General features: G+C 39.4%; 1 protein-coding gene across 1 annotated transcript; it reads left to right on the top strand.

Annotated features, from left to right (window-relative positions):
* The first annotated feature begins 7,320 nt into the window (after window positions 1-7,320).
* Window positions 7,321-9,474, top strand: LOC127781567 (uncharacterized). The gene is made up of 3 exons (XM_052308536.1): window positions 7,321-7,514; window positions 9,242-9,312; window positions 9,428-9,474. The coding sequence occupies exons 1-3, from the start codon at window positions 7,321-7,323 to the stop codon at window positions 9,472-9,474; spliced, it is 312 nt and encodes a 103-aa protein (XP_052164496.1).
* The last annotated feature ends 11,382 nt before the right edge of the window (window positions 9,475-20,856 follow it).

The following is a 20,856-nucleotide window of genomic DNA, read 5'->3' as shown; positions in this document are numbered from 1 at the left end:
TTGAAGACATCGAAAAGCAAGATATACTCCTCCATTCCCACCTCTCAAATAGACTTCACTAATTGTTTTGTCCTTTCTGTTGGTTTTTAGTCACTCTATATGTAGTTGCCTGAATGCTTGTTCTCTTTATGAGATTATTGTAATAAGTGGTTATTGTAAGGTCGGGATTTATTCCATTATCTAAAAAATTCCCTCCTCTTTTTTTTTAGTTTTAATCAGTGAAATTCGTAGATCGGAGGGTAGTCTTATAATCCATCCCCCCCAAAAAAAAATATTTGATTTTGGGGATATGTTGATTATAGTGTTACATGTGTGCAATATATTCGTTGGTGCTACGATTTTTTAGAGTATGTATGTGGTAATGTTGATTAAGTTTAACATGTTTGACGTGTCACTATTTTAAATATACTTATATTTTATACTTATAGTTTTGGAACAGAAGAATTGTATGATAGGATAATCCTAACATATTAAATTGTTCTCTAATATTTGCACATCGGTTTTTGGCATGTACAGTGTTAGAATATGCATCCATGTACCATATATTTATTTTAATTTTTTTATATGCAATTATTAAGAAATGTTAATTAAATTATGTAATTATTAAGAAAGACTAATTAAATTATTTTTATATTAATTGTTAGCTAGGAGGTTTAGCTTAAAAGAAAGAGAGGACAAGGGAGGGGAGGGAGTACGTACGTGCAACTATTTCTAAATATAGATCTAATCAATTTAATTAGTGGGTCCACCAGTTAAGGGAAAATCAACAGTTGATATTATTTTTCATAATATTTAGAATCTTTCCAATTTATTAGATTGCCACGTGGCGGCTTAGGAGCGTTTGTAGGAAGTTTAATGGACTTTTAGTATATAATATAATATAATATAATATAATATAATATAATATAATATAATATAATATAATATAATAGATAGAAGATAGATAGATAGATATATTAGAAATTGACATGCCACTAATTTTTAATTCTGTTTGAACCTCGATCAATTTCGAGTGCATCATCACCAACCCGTACGGTACACATGCAGACGGTTAGCAGTCCATTGCAAGCACACACATCTCGGTCGATCGGTTGGTGGTCAGCCTCGTACTAGATTCTCCTTTTGTTTTGCACAATAACGCCTGTGTTCAAGTGTCGCACAAAGAATAAAACGCCAAGAGACTGCCAATTTTGGAAGGAACAAATGCAAGTATGCATATTTAATTTCTTCAATTTTGGTTCTATCCAAATTGGAAAAGCGGCTCGAGGTACAATGATTTGGGAAGGTGTTATCGTCAAAATTTTGTAAAATTCAGTTAATCAAAGAAACCGATTGATAGATGAAAATTTATTTGGATAAGGCAAAATTCAAGGAGAAATCATGAAGACCACAGCAAGGTATATAGTTTCAAATTTTTAGTATATCTAAAATAGGCTGGATTAGTTATTTTTCTTTCTTGTTAGGAAATCTTATGTCGTGTCCGATTTAGACTTGTACAAACCCAAGGGTATAAATATGTACACCTGCATATATGTAAATCATCAATAGTTCAATACAATAAAATTTTGGCACATCCCCAATGTTTCAATGAATTCTTGTTTTCGAGCGGGGCTACATTGGTTATGTTCTATCTCTGGAGAGAAATCAAGTTCGGGGCCATACCCTCAAGTTGAGCTGCATCGGTTAAGTTTAATCTCGAGCAAGGAAGTATGTTCCGTCAACCTCGCTTCTATCAACCTAGCTAGAACTCACTCGGTTATGTCCAATATTCTATCTAAATTGATACAAGTATTGTCTATCAGATATATCGATTCTATATTTAATCGCATCGCTATTTAGAATCATATCGGCCTAGTTAAGACTTTTAGGTTGGCTCCCATATTATGACTAACTTGATATCTTTTTAACCACATTGTTGTTTTATGTTGATTCGATATATTGGTAAACCGTAAGCTCCACTCGATACTTTCATAGCTCTAGTTGGCCCGATACACACAAGACAACAAGGAGTATCATCAGTGATGATACGAGAAGATCTTGCAGGGAGGACGACAGTGCCAGTGTTAATGCCAATGCCATGGTATGTGTGAATAATTAGGTGCATGTTGTTGGGATATGCGTAGGCTACGATAGCATAAATCAAAATTTTCTATCCCGTAAACCAGGAACCATGCAAGTATTAGATCATAGATCGTTACCACTCGACGCACTGCACAGCGGAAGAAGGCGCTAAGAAGTCGAAGGAATTCTCGCGAAGTAGCGCGCGTCGATGTAGAGGAAGTAGTTGATCGCACCGGCTCGACCTTCTCCTCCTCGTGCGTTCTCCTCGCCGTATTCCCACACCGATCAGCACCGCAAACCAGCAGCGCCTCTACCGAATCCACTCGTATAGAGACGGAACGCCACGCGCAGATGTGCTAGCACCCGCGCGCGGCTAGGGTTTTGCTCGGGGAGGGGAGTGAGGGCTAGGGTTTCTCACGTGATGCAATACCTCCGCTGGTCACACCCCTCACGAATATATAGGATCCATCACTCGGGCCTCAAAGGCTCGTAGGACTCCTATTCGGATCCCTATCCGAATTAAGCTCATATTGGATCTCCATCCAATCCCCTTATTTCGGTCCATTAAGCGTGCGACCCTGTAGGTTCATGTACACTCGGCTGTAACCCGAAAACTCCTTTTCAGTCCATGCGTCAACAGCGGCCCCTAGCAGAACATATTGACCCACCGGGCATACATAAAGATCATATCGGTTGAACCTCTAGTGTATACTTGTATGAACCCCTTTGCATATGCATACGCCTCCACCAGTCAACCTAACCCATTGGCACCGGAACAGAGGGACCTTGAGAGGTCCATAGTCAAGTTTCCATATGTCCTCGATGGCACCATAATAGGTGCCAGTTGTACCATCGTGTCCCATGGCATCGATACGAACAGCACTGTTCTGGTTCGTGCTCTTCATGTCTTGGGCTCTCGTGTAGAATGTGTACCCATTGATCTCATATCCCTGGAATGTCGCAATCGAGCCAGATGGTCTCCTCGCCAAGAAGGCCAGTTGTTGGTTAATCGTCTCGTTACCCACGAGATGTCGTCGCAGCCACGCGGGGAAGTATCAATGTGATGCCGTGTAATCCATGCATCAGACTTACCGATGTTTCTGGCGCGAACTAGAGCCAAGTGCTCCTCGATGTAAGGAGCCACCAATGAAGATTGTTGCAGAACCATGAAATGGGCTTTACGGAATAAATTGTTGTCTACCGTCATTATTGCTTTCCTTCCGAGAGTCCCCTTTCCCCGTAGTCTCCCTTCATGGCGTGATTCAGGTACCCCGATTTGGCGAAGGTCTTCAATAAATTCTACGTAGAATTCAATGACCTCCTCTGTTCCATACCCCTTGGCGATGCTTGCCTCTGGACGAGCACGGTTACGAACATACTTCTTCAGAATGCCCATGTACCTCTCGAAAGGAAACATGTTGTGTAGGTACACAGGCCCGAGAATATCGATCTCTTTGACAAGGTGACAAAGTAGATGCATCATTATATTGAAAAATGAAGGTGAAAATATCAACTCAAAACTGACAAGACATTGCACCACATCATTTTGAAGGGCTTCTAATCTATCCGGATCGATGACCTTCTGCGAAATTGCGTTCATTAAAGCACATAGCTTTGTTATTGTTGCCCGGACATTGTCTGGAAGGATACCCCGAATTATAACTGATAGCAGTTGTGTCATCAACACGTGACAGTCATGAGACTTTAGGTTTGTGAACTTCTTCTCCTTCATGCTTATTATTCGCTTTATATTCGTGGAGTATCCAGACGGTACCTTGATGCTCTCCAAGCATTCAACCATACTTTCCTTCTCTGCCTTGCTAAGAGTGTAGCTGGCTAGACTCAAGTAATGGCTTCCTTTATCCTTTGATTCCGGGTGAAGGTCGCCGTGTTGTTCCATATGCTTCAGATCATTATGTGCTTCCAGTGTATCTTTCGACTTTCCATATACACCTAGGAAGCCAAGTAGGTTTACGCAAAGGTTTTTAGTGAGGTGCATCACGTTGATTGTGTGGCGGACGTCCAAGAATTCCCAATAGGGTAACTCCCAAAATATAGAGTTCTTTTTCCACATCGCCGTGTGACCATCTTCGCTCTCTATAGGCTGGTTGCCAGGCCCCTTTTCAAACACTACTTTAAGATCTTTCACCATAACAAACACTGTTTTCCTGCTGCAATGTTTAGGCTTCGTACAGTGATCTGCCTTATATTCAAAGTGCTTGCCTTTCTTCCGTACAGAGTGGTTTGTAGCAAGGAATCGACGATGACCCATGTACACAACCTTCCTACAGTGCTTAAGCACTACAAGAATCTATTTAATCTGTGACGAAATTTGACGAAATTTTCATGATGTTTTCAGAGATCATCACAAATATGTAACTATGGATACAAGGCCCATAATCCATGACAGTTTATCAATTTCGTCATAAACCGGCCCAAAACCTGTGACGTTATAGCAATTTCGTCGCGATTTAAATACTTCAAAACCATATAAGAGATATGCAAATTTTGTGAACAATGTTACTATCACTTTATCGGATGAAGAAATGACCAAAATAAAAGTTATAGATCAACCTATTGAGATCAACCTATTTTATTTTGGTTATTTCTCCATATGAGTTTGATTGACCTATATAAAATTTGAATTTCAAATTATGACAACTTCAAATAACATTTTTAAATACTAAATGATTTCAACTGAAAAGGTCATCAACGACAAAGTTGTATAATACATCAATATCTGCAACTTTTGTTTTGGCCATTTTTCTATATGACTTTGTTTAAACAGTTTGAATTTGAATTTCAAATTATAACAACTTCAAACGACATTTTCAAATACTAAATGATTTTAACTGAAAAAGTCATCAACATCAAATTTGTATAACTCATCAATATCTATAACTTTTATTTTGGTTATTTCTTCATTCGGTACAGGGATAGTAACATTGTTTATAAAATTAACATATCTATCTTATATTTTATAAACTATATAAGAGATATGTACATTTTGTGAACAATGTTATAAATCATTTTGTCGAATGAAGAAATGACCTAAATAAAAGTTATAGATCTTGATGAGTTATACAACTTTGATGTTGATGAACTTTTCAGTTGAAATCATTTAGTATTTGTAAATATTGTTTGAAGTTGTCATAATTTGATATTCAAATTCAAATTATTGAAACAGAGTCATATAGCAAAATGACCAAAACAAAAGTTGTATATATTTATTATTTATACAACTTTGTTGTTGATGACTTTTTCAGTTGAAATTATTTAGTATTTGAAAATATTGTTTGAAATTTGTCATAATTTGAAATTCAAATTTTATATAGGTCAATTAAACTCAGATGGAGAAATAACTAAAATAAAATTGGTAGATCTCAATAAGTTATACAACTTTGTTTTTGACAACTTTTTCACATATGTTCATTTAGTATGCTAAAATTTCGAAGGTTTAATATTTTGAATTTAAATGAAAGGAGGGAGGTAAAATGGACTTCTCGGCAAGGGATGAGCAAAAGGGCTGGCCCGTAACAGGCCTTTTGCTCCTCCCTCGCCAATAAGTCTACTTGGTCTCCCTCCTTCAATTAATTTCAAAATATTAAACCTTCGAATCGAATTTTATCATACTAAATGAGCTTATGTAAAAAAGTTGTCAAAAACAAAGTTGTATAACTTATTGAGATTTTCCTATTTTATTTTGGTTATTTCTCCATCTGAGTTTGATTGACCTATATAAAATTTGAATTTTAAATTATGACAACTTCAAATAACGTTTTTAAATACTAAATGATTTTAACTGAAAAGGTCATCAACAACAAAGTTGTATAACTCACTAATATATACAACTTTTGTTTTGGCCATTTTTCTATATGACTTTGTTTAAATAGTTTGAATTTAAATTTCAAATTATGACAGCTTCAAACAATATTTACGAGTATTAGATGATTTCAACTGAAAAAGTCATCAACAACAATGTTGTATTACTCATCAATATCTATAACTTTTTTTTGGCTATTTTTCTATACGACTTTGTTTAAACAGTTTGAATTTGAATTTCAAATTATGACAGCTTCAAACATCATTTACAAGTACTACATGATTTCAACTGAAAAAGTCATCAACAACAATATTGTATAACTCATCAAGATCTATAACTTTTATTTGGGTCATTTCTTCATTCGACGAAGTGATTTGTAATATTGTTCACAAAATGTACATATCTCTTATACGTTTATAAACAATAAGAGAGATATGTAAATTTTGTGAATAATGTTACAAATCACTTCCTCGGATGAAGAAATGATCAAAATAAAAGTTATAGATATTAATGAGTTATACAACTTTGTTATTGATGACTTTTTGAGTTGAAATCATTTAGTTTTTGAAAATATTGTTTGACGTTGTGATAATTTGAAATTCAAATTTTATATAGGCCAATGAAACTCAGATGAAGAAATAACCAAAATAAAATTGGTAGATCTCAATAAGTTATACAACTTTGTTTTTAACAACTTTTTCACATAAGTTCATTTAGTATGATAAAATTCGATTCGAAGTTTCAAAATTTTGAAATTTCCAGGTTAAATGACCATTTTGTCCATGTAACTTGTATAATAGGTTTCCAGATACTAGGGTTATTCTGGTAAAATCGCATCAAAATAGCTTCTTATACATATATCCAAACCCTAGCCATCCATCCTTCACCTTCTCTTTCCCCACTCTCACGCTGCCGCCCACCACGCCGTCGTCGTCGTCCTCCTTCCTTCCCCCACCATCCACAGCCCCCTCGGATCTCGCCACCCCTTCCGCTTCCCCCTCCGCTCCTCTCGCCGCTCCTCCGTTCCCCCCCTCTTCGGCAATCTCGCCGGCGTCCCAACTCCGGCGGGAGCGGCGGCGGCAGCAAGGAGGCGCGACGGCAACGACCTGCGGCGGCCGATCCGGCGGCGCCGTCCTAGGCAAGGCCGCATCCGCCGCCCTAGGGAGGAGCTCGGCTCTCGGCGGCGGGCGGCGGGCATGGCAGCAACGACCTGCGGCGGCGGATCCGGCGGCGCCGTCCTAGGGAAGGCCGGATCCGCTGCCCTAGGGAGGAGCTCAGCTCTCGGCGGCGGGCGACGAGCACGGCGATAGCCTGCTCTGGCGGATCTGGCGGCGCCGTCGCAGAGGCGAAGGACAGCGGCGCGCCAGAGGCGGAGGGCCCGTCGGCCAGGCCGGTAGCGAGGCGGTGGCGGAAGCCGCGGAGGCGGGCCGGCGTGGATGGGGTCGGTGGAGGTGGCGGCGACCTGGTACGACAGCGGGAGGGAGTCAATGCGAGGGGGTTCAGGCAAGGGAGTTAATGTGAGGGAGTTCAGGCGAGGCTGGCGGCGTGGCTCGCACCGCGGCGGCTCCTCTCCTCCAGCGGCAAGGTGCTCGGCGAGGAGGAGAAGGCTTCCGAGAACATCTACATCAAGGTATATCCACCCTACTCGCTTCCCTAATCTTCCTTCCCCCTCGTGATTGTTGCTGTTCTTGCTGCGGTAGATGGGCTACAGATGCAACTAGAGATGTATTGTTATGTTGTGTAGAGGTTTTGGATGTGCTCCAAATTGAAATGAGGCTGTTTTTCCTGTGCGAATTGCTGAGTTTGCTTCAACTTTCATCCTTCCCATGGTCACTTTTGGTGAGTTCCTAGGAGTCCCATGGTCACCTTTTTTTAGAAAGTAATAAGTGAAATCCTATTATGAATGTCAAATTTGATGACTCCTTTTATCTTATTCATGTAAAAAGGATTGGTTGCCACCATATGTGGTGCTCAGGAATGTCAAAACTGTAGGGGCATGTTTCTTCCTAACATGTGAAGTGGTTTTTTTGGCTATCTAGCAAACTTGTGGCTGTGCTTTCTCATGTTATACTATGCTAAGCAGTTGCATTGCAGTTTAAGATGTCTCAGTTTATACCCAATCTTTGGAAATTTGTGAGCATGATGTCAGTCTTTTCCTTTTAAATTAAGGGATAACAGGAAGAAACCAGGGCTAGCAGTTATTTTTGTTTACCAATTTTTCCACTGTGCAAGTGCAAAAGCATTTCAGTGTCTTTTCAGAGTTCACGAAAGAACTGGGCTATTTATTTGGTAGCAGGACAGGAAATAGGGTTGTTTTTTACACCTGTAACTGTTACTTTAGTAAGGAAATTTGAGGGTGCCTCTCCCTCATGCGTGAAAACCATTATTTCCACAGTGAAAAGGGGTTAAAAGGGATTTACCATATCCACAGTGTGCTATCTGTAATAATCTCCATGTCACATTGAACGCGCGTGCACACACACCAGTAAGTGTCTACTCAGCTTCCAGGATTGCGAGCAACTTAATTTTGCAAGCAACGAAAATTGCAAGCAACGAAAATCAGAAACCTGGTGCATACAAATTCTAAGAGTCCCCCCTGTATGATTGAAGAATATTTATTTTCTTAAGTGATTGCAAACATAGTACTTCCCATTACAACTTGTGATTCATGCCTTGTAATGGAACTGAATTAGCCTCTTTTGGAAGAGGATGAATGATTAAACCATTTTTTAATACATTATTATAACTTTTATTGCTCTTTTGGGTATGATAAATTGTTGTGGTTTCTAAACTTATTAGGTGATTTTTTATCTTGCAGTATTAAGGGTCAATTTCAGATCATCATGTAACATCGGAATTCAAGTTATGTAACAGCTTGTGCTAGAATGAAGGTTCTTACGAACTCAACACTTACCAATATAAGTACATGTTTTGACTTGTGATACTATTTACCAATAACAAATGGTAGGGCGCCACGAAGCGCGCCTAAAGTTCTAGTATATCTTTATAGGTGGCATTTAGACACAGCCACAGCAGCAGTGTACTGCTCTGAAGATCTGCAATATATGTTGTTTGTTGTTGCCGAAAAGGAGAAAGTCCTTCACATCTATCACTGTCTAACTCTCCACCAGAAGCAATTTGCATTTTTTGCATTCCTCACCTCACATCACCTCACAGTAACATAATTCTTGACTTGTAATCAAATTGAAGGTTTGTTTGTTAATCTCATCAGAATTCAGAAACCATCCAATTCATCTTTTAGAAGAAAGTATATATATATATCGTTTTGCCTGATCTCTGAGCATGCTTAGTTTCTTTGTTACAAAATGCTGAACTGAGATGAACTGAAAATTTCAGAAATGTGCGATGTGCAGGTGGAGATAACATGCAGAGGGAGACAGCTCCTCCCGATCCTGACATTGCAGCATGTCCGTGACATCAGTAACTGCATGAATATTTTTTATTCATCTATTAACTGCTTGAACAGTAGAAGAAACTAGGATGATATGGCAGTTATTGATGTTTTATCTTGTGCATATGCAGTGCTGCTAAGCTCACTTGGAAGATCTTGGTCATGCGACATCCGGTGAAATTTTGGTTACTGTGATTGTATTTGGAATGTGACTAGATTTGGCTGTTAACTGTGTTGTAAATTTTGTGTTGTATTGGATGTTTGTCGAGTTGTGTTGGTTTGAATCTGAGATGGTATGAGAAACTGGATTGAATTTGGTGTGCTCAAATTTATTGGGCCTGTTTAGTGGGCTTTGAACTGATAGTTGGTTGACAAAATAGGCTAGTTCTGAAATGGGCCTAGTTCTGAAATGGGCCTATTTTAAAATGGGCCAGTTAAAAAAATTAATGGGCTGTTTAAAAATTAATAGGCCGTCAAAAAAATAACGGGCCGTATAAAAAAATTGCTGATGTCAGCTGCCATGTCATCGGTGACACGTCATCGCACAGGTGTCAAAACAACCACGTCAGCTGCCACGTCATCAGTGACATGTCATCGCACACGTGTCAAAATGACCATGTCAACTGCCATGTTGGCCGCCACGTGGCAACCATCCATGGCGTTTAATTTCGTCACAAAGGTTGGGCCTGGGCTGAATACACGAGCCCATAAGCGTTTTATGACGGTTAAAAAACATCATAGATTGTGCTGATCCGTGACGATTTCGGAGAAAACGTCAGCAGATTTAATCTGTGACACTCAATAGATGATGATAAGTATAATCATCACGGACAAATTCCTGTGACGAATTTTTAGTGATCCATGACGAATATTTTTCATCATAGATTAAATAGATTCTTGTAGTGAAGATATGTACTTTCTGTTTCATCCATACAGTGAGTGCAAACCTTGTACCCCTTGTTAGACTGCCCGAATAGGTTGCTAAGTACGGGCCAATCATTGATGGTTACGAACATCAACGCTTGTTGGTTAAACTCCTCCTGTTTGTCCTCGTCCCACACGGGGACACCTTCTTTCTTCCACAACAGTTTCAGATCTTCGACCAGTCGTCTTAGGTACACATCGATGTCGTTACCAGGTTGCTTGGGGCCTTGAATAATAATCGGCATCATTATGTACTTCCTCTTTATGCATAGCCAAGAGGGGAGGCTGTAGATACACATCGTAACGGACCAAGTGCTATAGCCGCTGCTCATCTCTCCAAAAGGATTCATGCCATCCGTACTTAAACCAAACCATATGTTTCGTGCGTCCTTTCCAAAGTCTTTAAATGTTCTGTCGATGTTTCGCCACTGCGAATCATCGGCGGGGTGTCTCAGCATCCCATCCTGTTGACGTTCTTCAGCGTGGCAACACATCATTCTCGCATTCCCATTGTTCCTGAACAAATGCCTTAGCCGTGGTATTATAGGGAAATACCACATCACCTTAGCAGGGATTCTCTTCTTCATTGGCTGCCTGTCAACTTCACCTGGATCTTCTCGTCTAATCTTGTATCGTAGTGCTTTACAAATAGGGCATGCTTCTAGGTTCTCGTACTCCTCACCGTGATATAGGATACAATCATTCGGACATGCGTGAATCTTCTGAACTTCCAGTCCTAGAGGGCAGACTATCTTCTTAGCCTCGTACACCGTCTCGGGCAATTTGTTTTCCCCCGAAAGAATGTTCTTGACGAGTTTCAATAAATTGCCAAATGTCTCGTCACTAACACCATTTTTTGCCTTCCATCGCAAGAACTCCAGAGTGGTATCCAACTTTTTGTGCCCCTGCTCGCAACCTGGGTACAACGACGTTCTGTGGTCCTCTAACATACGCTCTAATTTATGGGCCTCCTTTTCACTTTCACAGTCCTCCTTGGCATCCTGCAACATCTGACCAAGATCATCTGCAGCCTCGTTATCATCAGCATCCCTGTCCACCTCGCCCATTTGATTTCCTTCAAATCCAGCGTACTGAGCCCAATCCGGAATGTTCTCGTCTTCCACTTCATCTTCTTCCATTTCAACCCCTTGCTCACCGTGGGATGTCCAACAATTATAGCTTGGCATCAACACCGACTCAAACAAGTGGAAATGAATAGTCCTAGATGCAGAATACTACTTCTGGTTCTTACACTAGTAAACTCTTTGGACCACCGGTCAGCGTACATCCATTGTCGATCCATCTACATGAAATGAAAAAAATCGTACATAAATAAATATTCATACAATAATGACAGTCATACAATAATGAACAACTTTTCCACATCCCTATCCCAGAGCAAGCTATTAGTCAATGGCATGGGTTAACAAATCACATCGCCCTTGCTAATCCAACTGAAGAAGCTGATCAATGGAATTACATATGGTCTCCAAACATATACCAACCCGACCTCTTTTTCGCTCATATTCAGCCAGATATCCCCCTTACCCTTATTTGGAAAAGTAAATGCACTATGAAGATAAAGGTTTTCCTGTGGCTACTTCTGATGGATTGACTAAATACGAAAGAACACTTACAAAGAAAGCGATTTAGCACTCAAGGGGGAACCATATGCAATATCTGCAATTTGGCAACCACAGAAGACCACCAATTTGTTTTTCTCCTGCCATTTTGCTCAGCAATGTTGGAACCATCTTGGTATAACATGGAACCTGAATTTGGAATTCATGAACATGATCATGACAGCACAACGACAATTTCCACACCCCTTTTTATGGAAATTCTTGGAATTGGATGTTGGAACTTATGGGCTAGAAGAAATGATCTGATATTCAACGGAGTACCCATCAGTTTCAACAAATGGAAAATGGATTTTAAGGAGGAATTTACTCGGCATGTGCATAGAGTAAAGACTTTAATTAAACTAAGTTAAAAATCTTAATTTCTCTTTCTACATGGTGCAATCATGGATACAATCTATTAGCTAAAAATCTTCTTTCTCTTTCTGTTGTTTTCCTGTTTTTATTTCCCCCCTGTACTATCTCTCTCCTGTACATATTTTATTTTAATATATCACAGTAGGAGCCTCTCCTGCTGTTTAACCGTAAAAAAGAAGATAAAATAATTAAAAACTCTTTCAATAGTCATACAATAATGACATATCATTATGCATACAATAATTATAAAATAATCCAACAAACAATTCTTATTTATTATTTTTGAAGTTTTAAACTAATATTAATGTTGTACTTCTTTTAATTTTCAATTTAGTTTGTTTTCTATTTTTTAAGATTAATTTTCATTATATTTTAAACTATGAGAATAAAACTTTTTTAAGTAAACAAACAAATTTTCTATATATTCTTCTTCCCCACACAAATTTTCTCCCTCATCAACTTACACCAAAGTTTTGGAGACAAAAAAAAAAGAGTGAAACATAGCTCCAAAAGTAATATAACAACAAAACCTTTCAAACACCTCCGATTTGTATATAATCACTAAAAAAATTTCACAAAAAATTTTGGCATGACCTCCCCTCTTTTTTAAGAAATTTTAGAGCTTGCTCGGGCTAGAGGAGGAAGAAGACATATATAAAGGGGATCTTTAGTCCCTGTTGGTGTTACCAACCGGGGCTAAAGATCACCGGGATCTTTAGTCCCGGTTGGTAACACCAACCTGGACTAAAGATCCCGGGGGGCCTGACAAGGCCTGACATCTTTAGAACCAGAACTAAAGATCATATATGTTCGCTGTAGCCACCAACCGGGACTAAAGATCATCTTTAATCCCGATTTTTTGTGGAACCGGGACTATTGTGGATTTCGGCCGACCGACCAAAGATTGTTTCTCCACCAGTGACTCCCTCATTTAATTCTATCAACTTTCTTAATAACCATATTCAACTCTAAAAATGCTTATATTATGGGATGAAGGAGTATTTACGTTAGGCTTCCGTATAAATTTAGTACTAATCCTTACGAGAGTATGTTACGTATGTGTTAGGTACATGTAGCTGGGACTCCAGGTTTGTTTTCTTCGTGAAAGTGTAATCCTTTGCATAATATTTATGAGTATTAATTAGGATTTGAATCTTGACGGAGTAGTCCTCTTGTACTTCCAATCTACTGAAGTATTAACTAACTGTACTTAGCTCAAATAACTTTGTTACATTTTATTTTAAACTACGTTGGAAATATGAGTAGTATACTTGTGAGGGGACAACATTTGTTTGGCAAAAAAATAAGGGAAAAAATGATGTAAGAAATGCCTAGATCCAAAACCATTAATTAACTTACATTTGGAAAATGTGGGCGGATATGGACTATAACTGTGTGAGTCCTGACTTTACAACTGATCGTTAGATAACAGATATGATCATTTTCTTGTACACTCGTTTACAAGAATCATGAATACCGATATTTTTATGAACATAGCTCTGTTATACAGCTCTAGCATAAGTACATTAAATACGAAAATAGTGGCCATCAAGAACTAGTGACAATGCATTAATAATAGTAATATTATAGGGTTTGTTTCACGAAAGACAATAGCAGTGGGAATTTTTTGTGCAATATACATTCATAGTACAATATGTACAATTGTCGAATTGTCAGTTTGTATTGGAGACTATAAAAGGTCTAATTAAAACAACCTACAATTTGGGATGGAGGGGAGTAGATTTTGTAGTTGAACTTCGTTCATTTCCCCATCAATACAAATATAACATGATACACAGATAACGAAGGGACTAAAATTGTTTTTTAGTCTCGGTTTCTTAAGCAACCAGGACTATTATGAGTTTTGACCAACCCACAAAAGATCAGTTCTCCACTATTGTGTGGCCACATATCTTTTTTCCTTTATGTTACAGACAAATTTTTAGCCCTTGATTTGTAATTGTACTGATCTAGTCCTTTGCCTTTATGGTCTGGAAACTACATGTGTGCCTATCCATATACCTATCTATTCGTTACTCTTTCTACCTTTTGTTTTGGAATATAAAAATTACAATGTAATTTTTCACATTTACAATGTAATTACCACTACTACAATACCCATTTTTCTGGGCGGTTGGATAGATTATCCCGTGTGATCGCCCGGCCCGCCTGCAGCTCCTCATCTGGGAAAATATTTATTTTCGCGTGCGGGCGGGCCGACCGCACAGGATAATCGATTATCCCGTGCGGTCGGATTATACGGACCGCACGGGATAATCAATTATCCCGTGCGGTGCAATAAGGCTGACCGTACGGTCAAATTATACTGACCGCACGGGCTAATATGTTACCCCCCATGGCTAGCATGTGCTAGGGCGACCGCACGGGATAATCCGTGCCGTCGCCCTAGCACGTGCTAGCCGTCTAGGATAACCTATTATCCCGTACGGTCGGTATAATTTGACCTCACGGGACAATAGATGGAAAATTAGCCAAAAATTGAGCCAAAAATTAGCCGAAACATCAAATTAAATCAAATTACATAGAAAGTATAGTGTTTATTACAAGTATCCCCCGCGACAAACACATGCATTTAGTCCACATCATGTTCCCTCTCCCACTCTCTTAGGTTCTTGAATTTGGGGTCCGTAGCAAGTTCGCTATGAGGATCATAGAACTCTCCTAGATGATTGCAGATGTCGCGACGAATGAACCGGCACAAGTCCACGCATAAGTTGATAAGTGTTTTCTGATCGAACTGGCTTCCGCTATAAGGGATGCTCAGGAGCTATGGAAAGTAAAAGACAAATGATTTGTGTTACAATCAAGTTTAATGAACTATTTGTAATATCTAAGGAGCATGATGACTTACATCTGTAAACTCAGTTTTGTATCTCCCATTGACCCTGAGCATCTCGCACACATAATAACCGCATAGGTTCGTCAAGCTAGGTTGCTTATAACACTGCATACACAAGTGGACACGTCAGAAGTAAGAAGTGACAATCGTGATGTACGTACCGAATAAATGCTGACATACCGGCCAGCGTCCCCTTATGTACAGTTTCTCTCTACTTGGATTCTTTACGTACCCGCCACGTTTCTTATAACGGCCGTGTGCTCTACAAAAATAAATTAATTAATTATGATAAATCTACTTTAATGATCTTTACGGAAAGTTAGAATCTTTACGGAAATTGTTTCGAACTTACAAGTTTAGCAAGCATAGGAACTCCATGTACGCGTCCTTACCATAGTCTGCCGGATCAAGAACTACGATGGTTTGGTCCGTTGGATAGACGAGGAATAGTATGTAGTGCTCGCTACGAACACGGATTATGAAATTACATAAGACATATTTTCATGCGATGTTATTAATATGTGAATGGAAAGATGTCGAAGTTGCTTACCCAAAGTGGTAGGGGACCATGATGACTCGTTTGTCGGAGTGTGCGAGAAATGAGGTGGCCAAGTAATTTCCCACCTCGGCCATCTTTCTCTTATGCAGACGCTCGATGTAATCTATTTTCTCCTGATGTGTCTTATTCTTTAGTACCGCACTATCCTCCGATATCCGCACAGTGTGGGCCGTCTCGCAAACCATCGTTGGATTTACATAACCGATTGAGGCCCCCGTTCTTTGAGCGTCTACCCATTGTGACATGAGGAAATTTGGAAGTTAGAATAACTAACATTTATATTGGCACACATTGGGTAATAACGAAGTACATGGAATGCTTACAGGCACCACGTGCCGACGAGATTGATATCCATTTTATCCATCTTAAAGAATGCGTGGAGGTCCTTGAAAGTGAAGGCGAAGTTTGCGTTAGGTCCATCCTTGAAAGCGTCTTCCGAGACATGCACAGTAATCATCCCGAGACCTAACTCACTTGCCGTCAAGTACCACTCATGCATCAACCTCATTGGCCATGGGAGTTCACACATCAAGTTGAACGGCAAGAACGGCTTGCCATATTCATACTCCTTAGGCACTTCATCGGAGGTCCAAGATTGCATTTTGTTAGCAAGACCTACAACGCTTTTCTGTGCGTTCGAATACTGATCAGGTCCAACTGGCTTTAGCGGACCCCCTCGACCCTTGAAAGACTGCAAAACCATCCGCATCTCATACTCTGCCATTTTCTCCTTGTTGTACATGGAAACCATAACGGGTATGAGCTTGCGGGCTTCACAGGTATTTGGCTGCTCCTTTGATGTATCTGGCTGGGGAGGTGGCACATGTTCGTCAAGGGGTGGAGCAAGATACGACTGAGGAGCAGGAGACAGCTGCTGAGGTAGGGGAGTTGGGGAGTTAGGTGCGGCTTGTTGTGGAGGTGGAGAAGGACCTCTAAGTGGTGATATCTATGGGAGTGGAGACCGGGTGGGGTAGTGCAGATCGGAGGGGATGGCGGTGCAGGAGGTGCAGAGCCGTATTTGGCACCGATGCAGGCAAACCCAACTTTTCAATGTAGGTAATAAATACTTTTATAAACATGTAAAAGATTGCATTATGTATTTGCTAAAAAAATAAGAAAACAAAAAGGTGCCTACACTATTCCATTTATAAAACTGCAAGTTTCTTCATATTCCACCGATGAAAACTGACAAAAATGGAAGCAAATGAAGGAGGAGAACAAGCTCTACACTTTTTATATGGAACCCAATCAAAGATTTGAGGTCGAAAACCTTCCCCCCTAATTTGTGGATGTTTAGGAGAGAGAAAACGCCAGGAATGCATAGCAACGGTCGGGCTGGGGGCTTATATGCCCCCCGACCATCGCAAGTGGTCGCCTACTGTGGGCCGCACGGGATAATCGATTATCCCGTGCGATCTGCTTAGGACAACCGCACGCGATAATAGGATTATCCCGTGCGGTTGTCTTAAGTGGACCGCACGGAATAATCGATTATCCCGTGCGGCCCACTGCCCGACCCCGGCATTCGCCTGGTTCCAGGCGGAGCCACTTATGGTCCGCCTGGAACCAAAATGAGCCGCCGTCCAGGATTATCACATCTGTACTAGTGTACCATGTAGTTTTTGAAATTGACAACACAATTACCGTGTATTTTTTTTCAAATTTACCATGTAAAAACGATTTGATTATTATTTTCTTTTTGAAAACTATGGCACAATAACTATAACTAGTCCTTTTTTTAACTAATAACAATGTCAGGATTTTTTAGATAAAGACAAACAACGAACAAGGACACATCTGCACCGAGAGTGGTAGCTGTATAGCGCTAAAGAGAGATACCCTTCTTTCAAAAAAAAAGCTACTATTACACTCAATATCTATGTATTTTTTTCTTCTTAGAGGAGTTTCTCTTAAATTACTTATCCGATTTATAATCCGATTATATCGTTGTGTTCATTGCAATTAAATATTTACAACAAGATCTTACAGGATTATATTCTGATAAAAAAAGTATATGTTGTAAATTACTTTTATTATATATGTAAGTTACTTTTATTATATATGTAAGTTACTTTTATCATATACATAAATTACTTTTAGATTTAAGCTCTTTAATAACTTATATATTTTAAATAGCATATTATTTTCAAAATCTATTTGCATCACTATACTCTACATAAAATGTGTGACAATGCAAGATCCATATTGGATATATTCAAATATTTTATTAATTTAAAAGTAATGTATTTAAATTGCAGAAGTAACTTAGCTATACAATATAAGTAACTTAGCTATGCAATAGAAGTAACTTTCTGTCGTAGATGTAATTATATGCAAGAGAAGTAACTTAGTTTTGCGATAGAAGTACTTAACTCTCTATAGTAGAAATAATTATATTGTGAGTGAGCTGAAATAAGAAACTATGTAGAGTAAATTCACAAGTAAGGTGTATAGAAGATTTATAAAGTCCATAAAATATAGAATTAACTAAAAACAATAATAAAAATAATCAACTTATAGCATTATGAATGTATAGAAGTAATTTAGTCAAATCTAAAAGTAACTTATATATATATATATGATAAAAGTAACTTACGTATATAATAAAAGTAATTTAGAAAATTAAATATTTTTTCATTGTAATATAATCATGTAAGATCTTGTTGTAAAGATTTAATTGCAATAAACATAATGGTGTAATCAGATTGTAGATTAGATAACTAGTTTAAGAGAAAATTCCATAAGAAGAAAACAAGATATGCACTATTACATATACTAATAGCAACCAAAAGTCCTAAAGTACTAGCACGTGGGTGTCTCTGGTTAAGACAAATTGGAGAGACCTCTCAAATTAGATTTACCGAACAAACAAGGATGGAATTAGATAAACACCACTGGTGGAGAAACCATCTTTGGTCGGTCGACCAAATTCCACAATAGTCCCGGTTCCATTAAAAACCAGGACTAAAAACGATTTTCTAGTCCCGGTTAAAAAAATTTTGATCTTTAGTCCCGGTTGGTGTTACCAACCGGGATGATTTTTAGTCCCGGTTCATCCCCTGTCAGATGTATGTTAGGGGACCGAGGATCTTTAGTCCCGGTTGATACTGCCAACCGGGACTAAAAATTACCACTTTAGAGTAAAAATCAATTTGATCTTTACTCCCGGTTGGTATTACCAACCAATTGATTTTTACTCCCGGTTGATATTACTAACCAGGACTAAAGATCGATCTTTACTCCCGGTTGGAGTTATCAACCGGGAGTAAATATTTCTCTCCCACATCTGATCGGTTAAGTCCCAAACAGATATTTAGATAAGATTAGATCATCCCCTCTCTTCCTCTTCTCAGATCCAACCCCTTCCTCCTCCCCTCCCCTCCCCTCTCTTCCTCCCCCTCCTCCCCTTCCGCTTCTCCTCCTCCCCTCTCCTCCCTCCCATCAGCCGGCCCTTCCTCCTCCTTCCCTCTACTCCCCCTTCCATCAGCCGGCCGGCGGCGGGCGGCTGCGGTGCGGCCGCACGGGGTAGGATGGCAGCGGGCGGCGCGGCCGCGCTGGGGGAGGCGGCGGCGGGCGGCGGCGTCGTGGCCGCGCGCGGGCAGGCGGCCGGCGGGCGGCGGCGGCGAGCGGCGGCCGGCTCGTTTGCTTTTTTATATATAATTTGTGTTTCACTGGATGTATATTTTTTTAGATTTTGTGATTCATTGCATCGCATGGATCTGAGATGTATAATCTTGTATAATATGTGATGTATTTAATTTGTGTGTACTTTTTTAGGATTTGTGATGTATTTGATCTGTGTGTAGGATTTGTGATGTATTTGATCTGTGTGTATAGCTAACTTAATATTTAGGATGTTGATTTGGGGATGTGTATCCCACTCGATTTCGGAGAAAATACAGGGATTAACTCTAGCCATTAGCAAATCAACAATGAAAAAAAAAGGACCTTGAGGGACTGCCGCTACCCCTCTTTACTCCGAGTTGAAAAACCGGAACTACAAAGGTTCTAAACCGGGAGTAAAGAGCATTTCTCCACATGTAGACTAACGACAAACAAGGATGGACCATTGCATATATTGCCACCTACCTACCATATTTAGCTATGTACGTACAGTGGAGGGAACACAGATCTTTCATCCCTTGATTCTTGCGCCAATTTATAGTTAATAATCAGAAATAGACATATTCACTAATTTTTTATTCTGTTTGAACCTCGATCAATTTCGAGTGCATCATCACCAACCTGTACGGTACACATGCAGACAGTTAGCAGTCCATTGCAAGCACTCACATCTCGGTCGATTGGTTGGTGGTCAGCCTCGTAAGATTCTCCTTTTGTTTTGCACAATAACAACTGTGTGTTCAACTGTCGCACGGGTGTGTTTAGCTCACACCAAAATTAAAAGTTTGATTGAAATTAAAACAATATGATGGAAAAGCTAAAAGTTTGTGTGTGTAGGAAAGTTTCGATGTGATTGAAAAGTTGGAAGTTTGAAAAAAAATTTGCAACTAAATACGGCCAGAGAATATAAGTATACTTGCGATTTCAAACGATTTCTCAAGCGGAAGAAAACGCCAAGAGACTGCCAATTTTGGAAGGGACAAATGCATGTACAGTATGCATATTTTCTTTCTTCGATTTTGGTTCTTTTCAAATTAGAAATGCGGCTCAAGGTAAAATGATTTTGGAAGGTGTTAACGCAAAAATTCTGTATCAATCTTTAGTGAATTCGGCTTAGGAAAGAAACCAATTGATAGATGGAAATTTATATGGATATAAGCTGAATTCAAAGAGAAATCATGAAGACCACGTTAAGGTAGTTTCATATTTTCAGTATATCTAAAATAGGTAGGATTAGTTATTTTCTTTTTCTTCTTCCGAAATCTTATCTTGTGTTCGATCTGAACTTGTACAAACCAGGGTATAAATATATGCAAAATATGCAAAAAGTACGAATTACCTCCCTGAATTATCGCGATCGACCGAATTACCCCCCCCCCCCCCCCCCCCCGAACCCGAAAACCGGACATCCTTCACCCCCAACTATGCAAACCGGACGAATTACTCCCCTCAACCTAATCCGCGGTGGGTTTGGTCTACATGGCAGTCTAGTCATCAATTCTTTTATAAAATAACTAGGTGGACCCCACCTGTCAATTTCTCACTCTCTCTCTCTTATCTCTTTCCCAAACTCTCACTCTCTCTTTCTCTCTTTTC

Source organism: Oryza glaberrima, chromosome 8 (genome assembly GCF_000147395.1).
Source record: "Oryza glaberrima chromosome 8, OglaRS2, whole genome shotgun sequence".
NCBI lineage: Eukaryota > Viridiplantae > Streptophyta > Magnoliopsida > Poales > Poaceae > Oryza > Oryza glaberrima.
The sequence above is the reverse complement of the archived record's forward strand: the minus strand, read 5'-3'. Positions and strand labels throughout refer to the sequence as shown.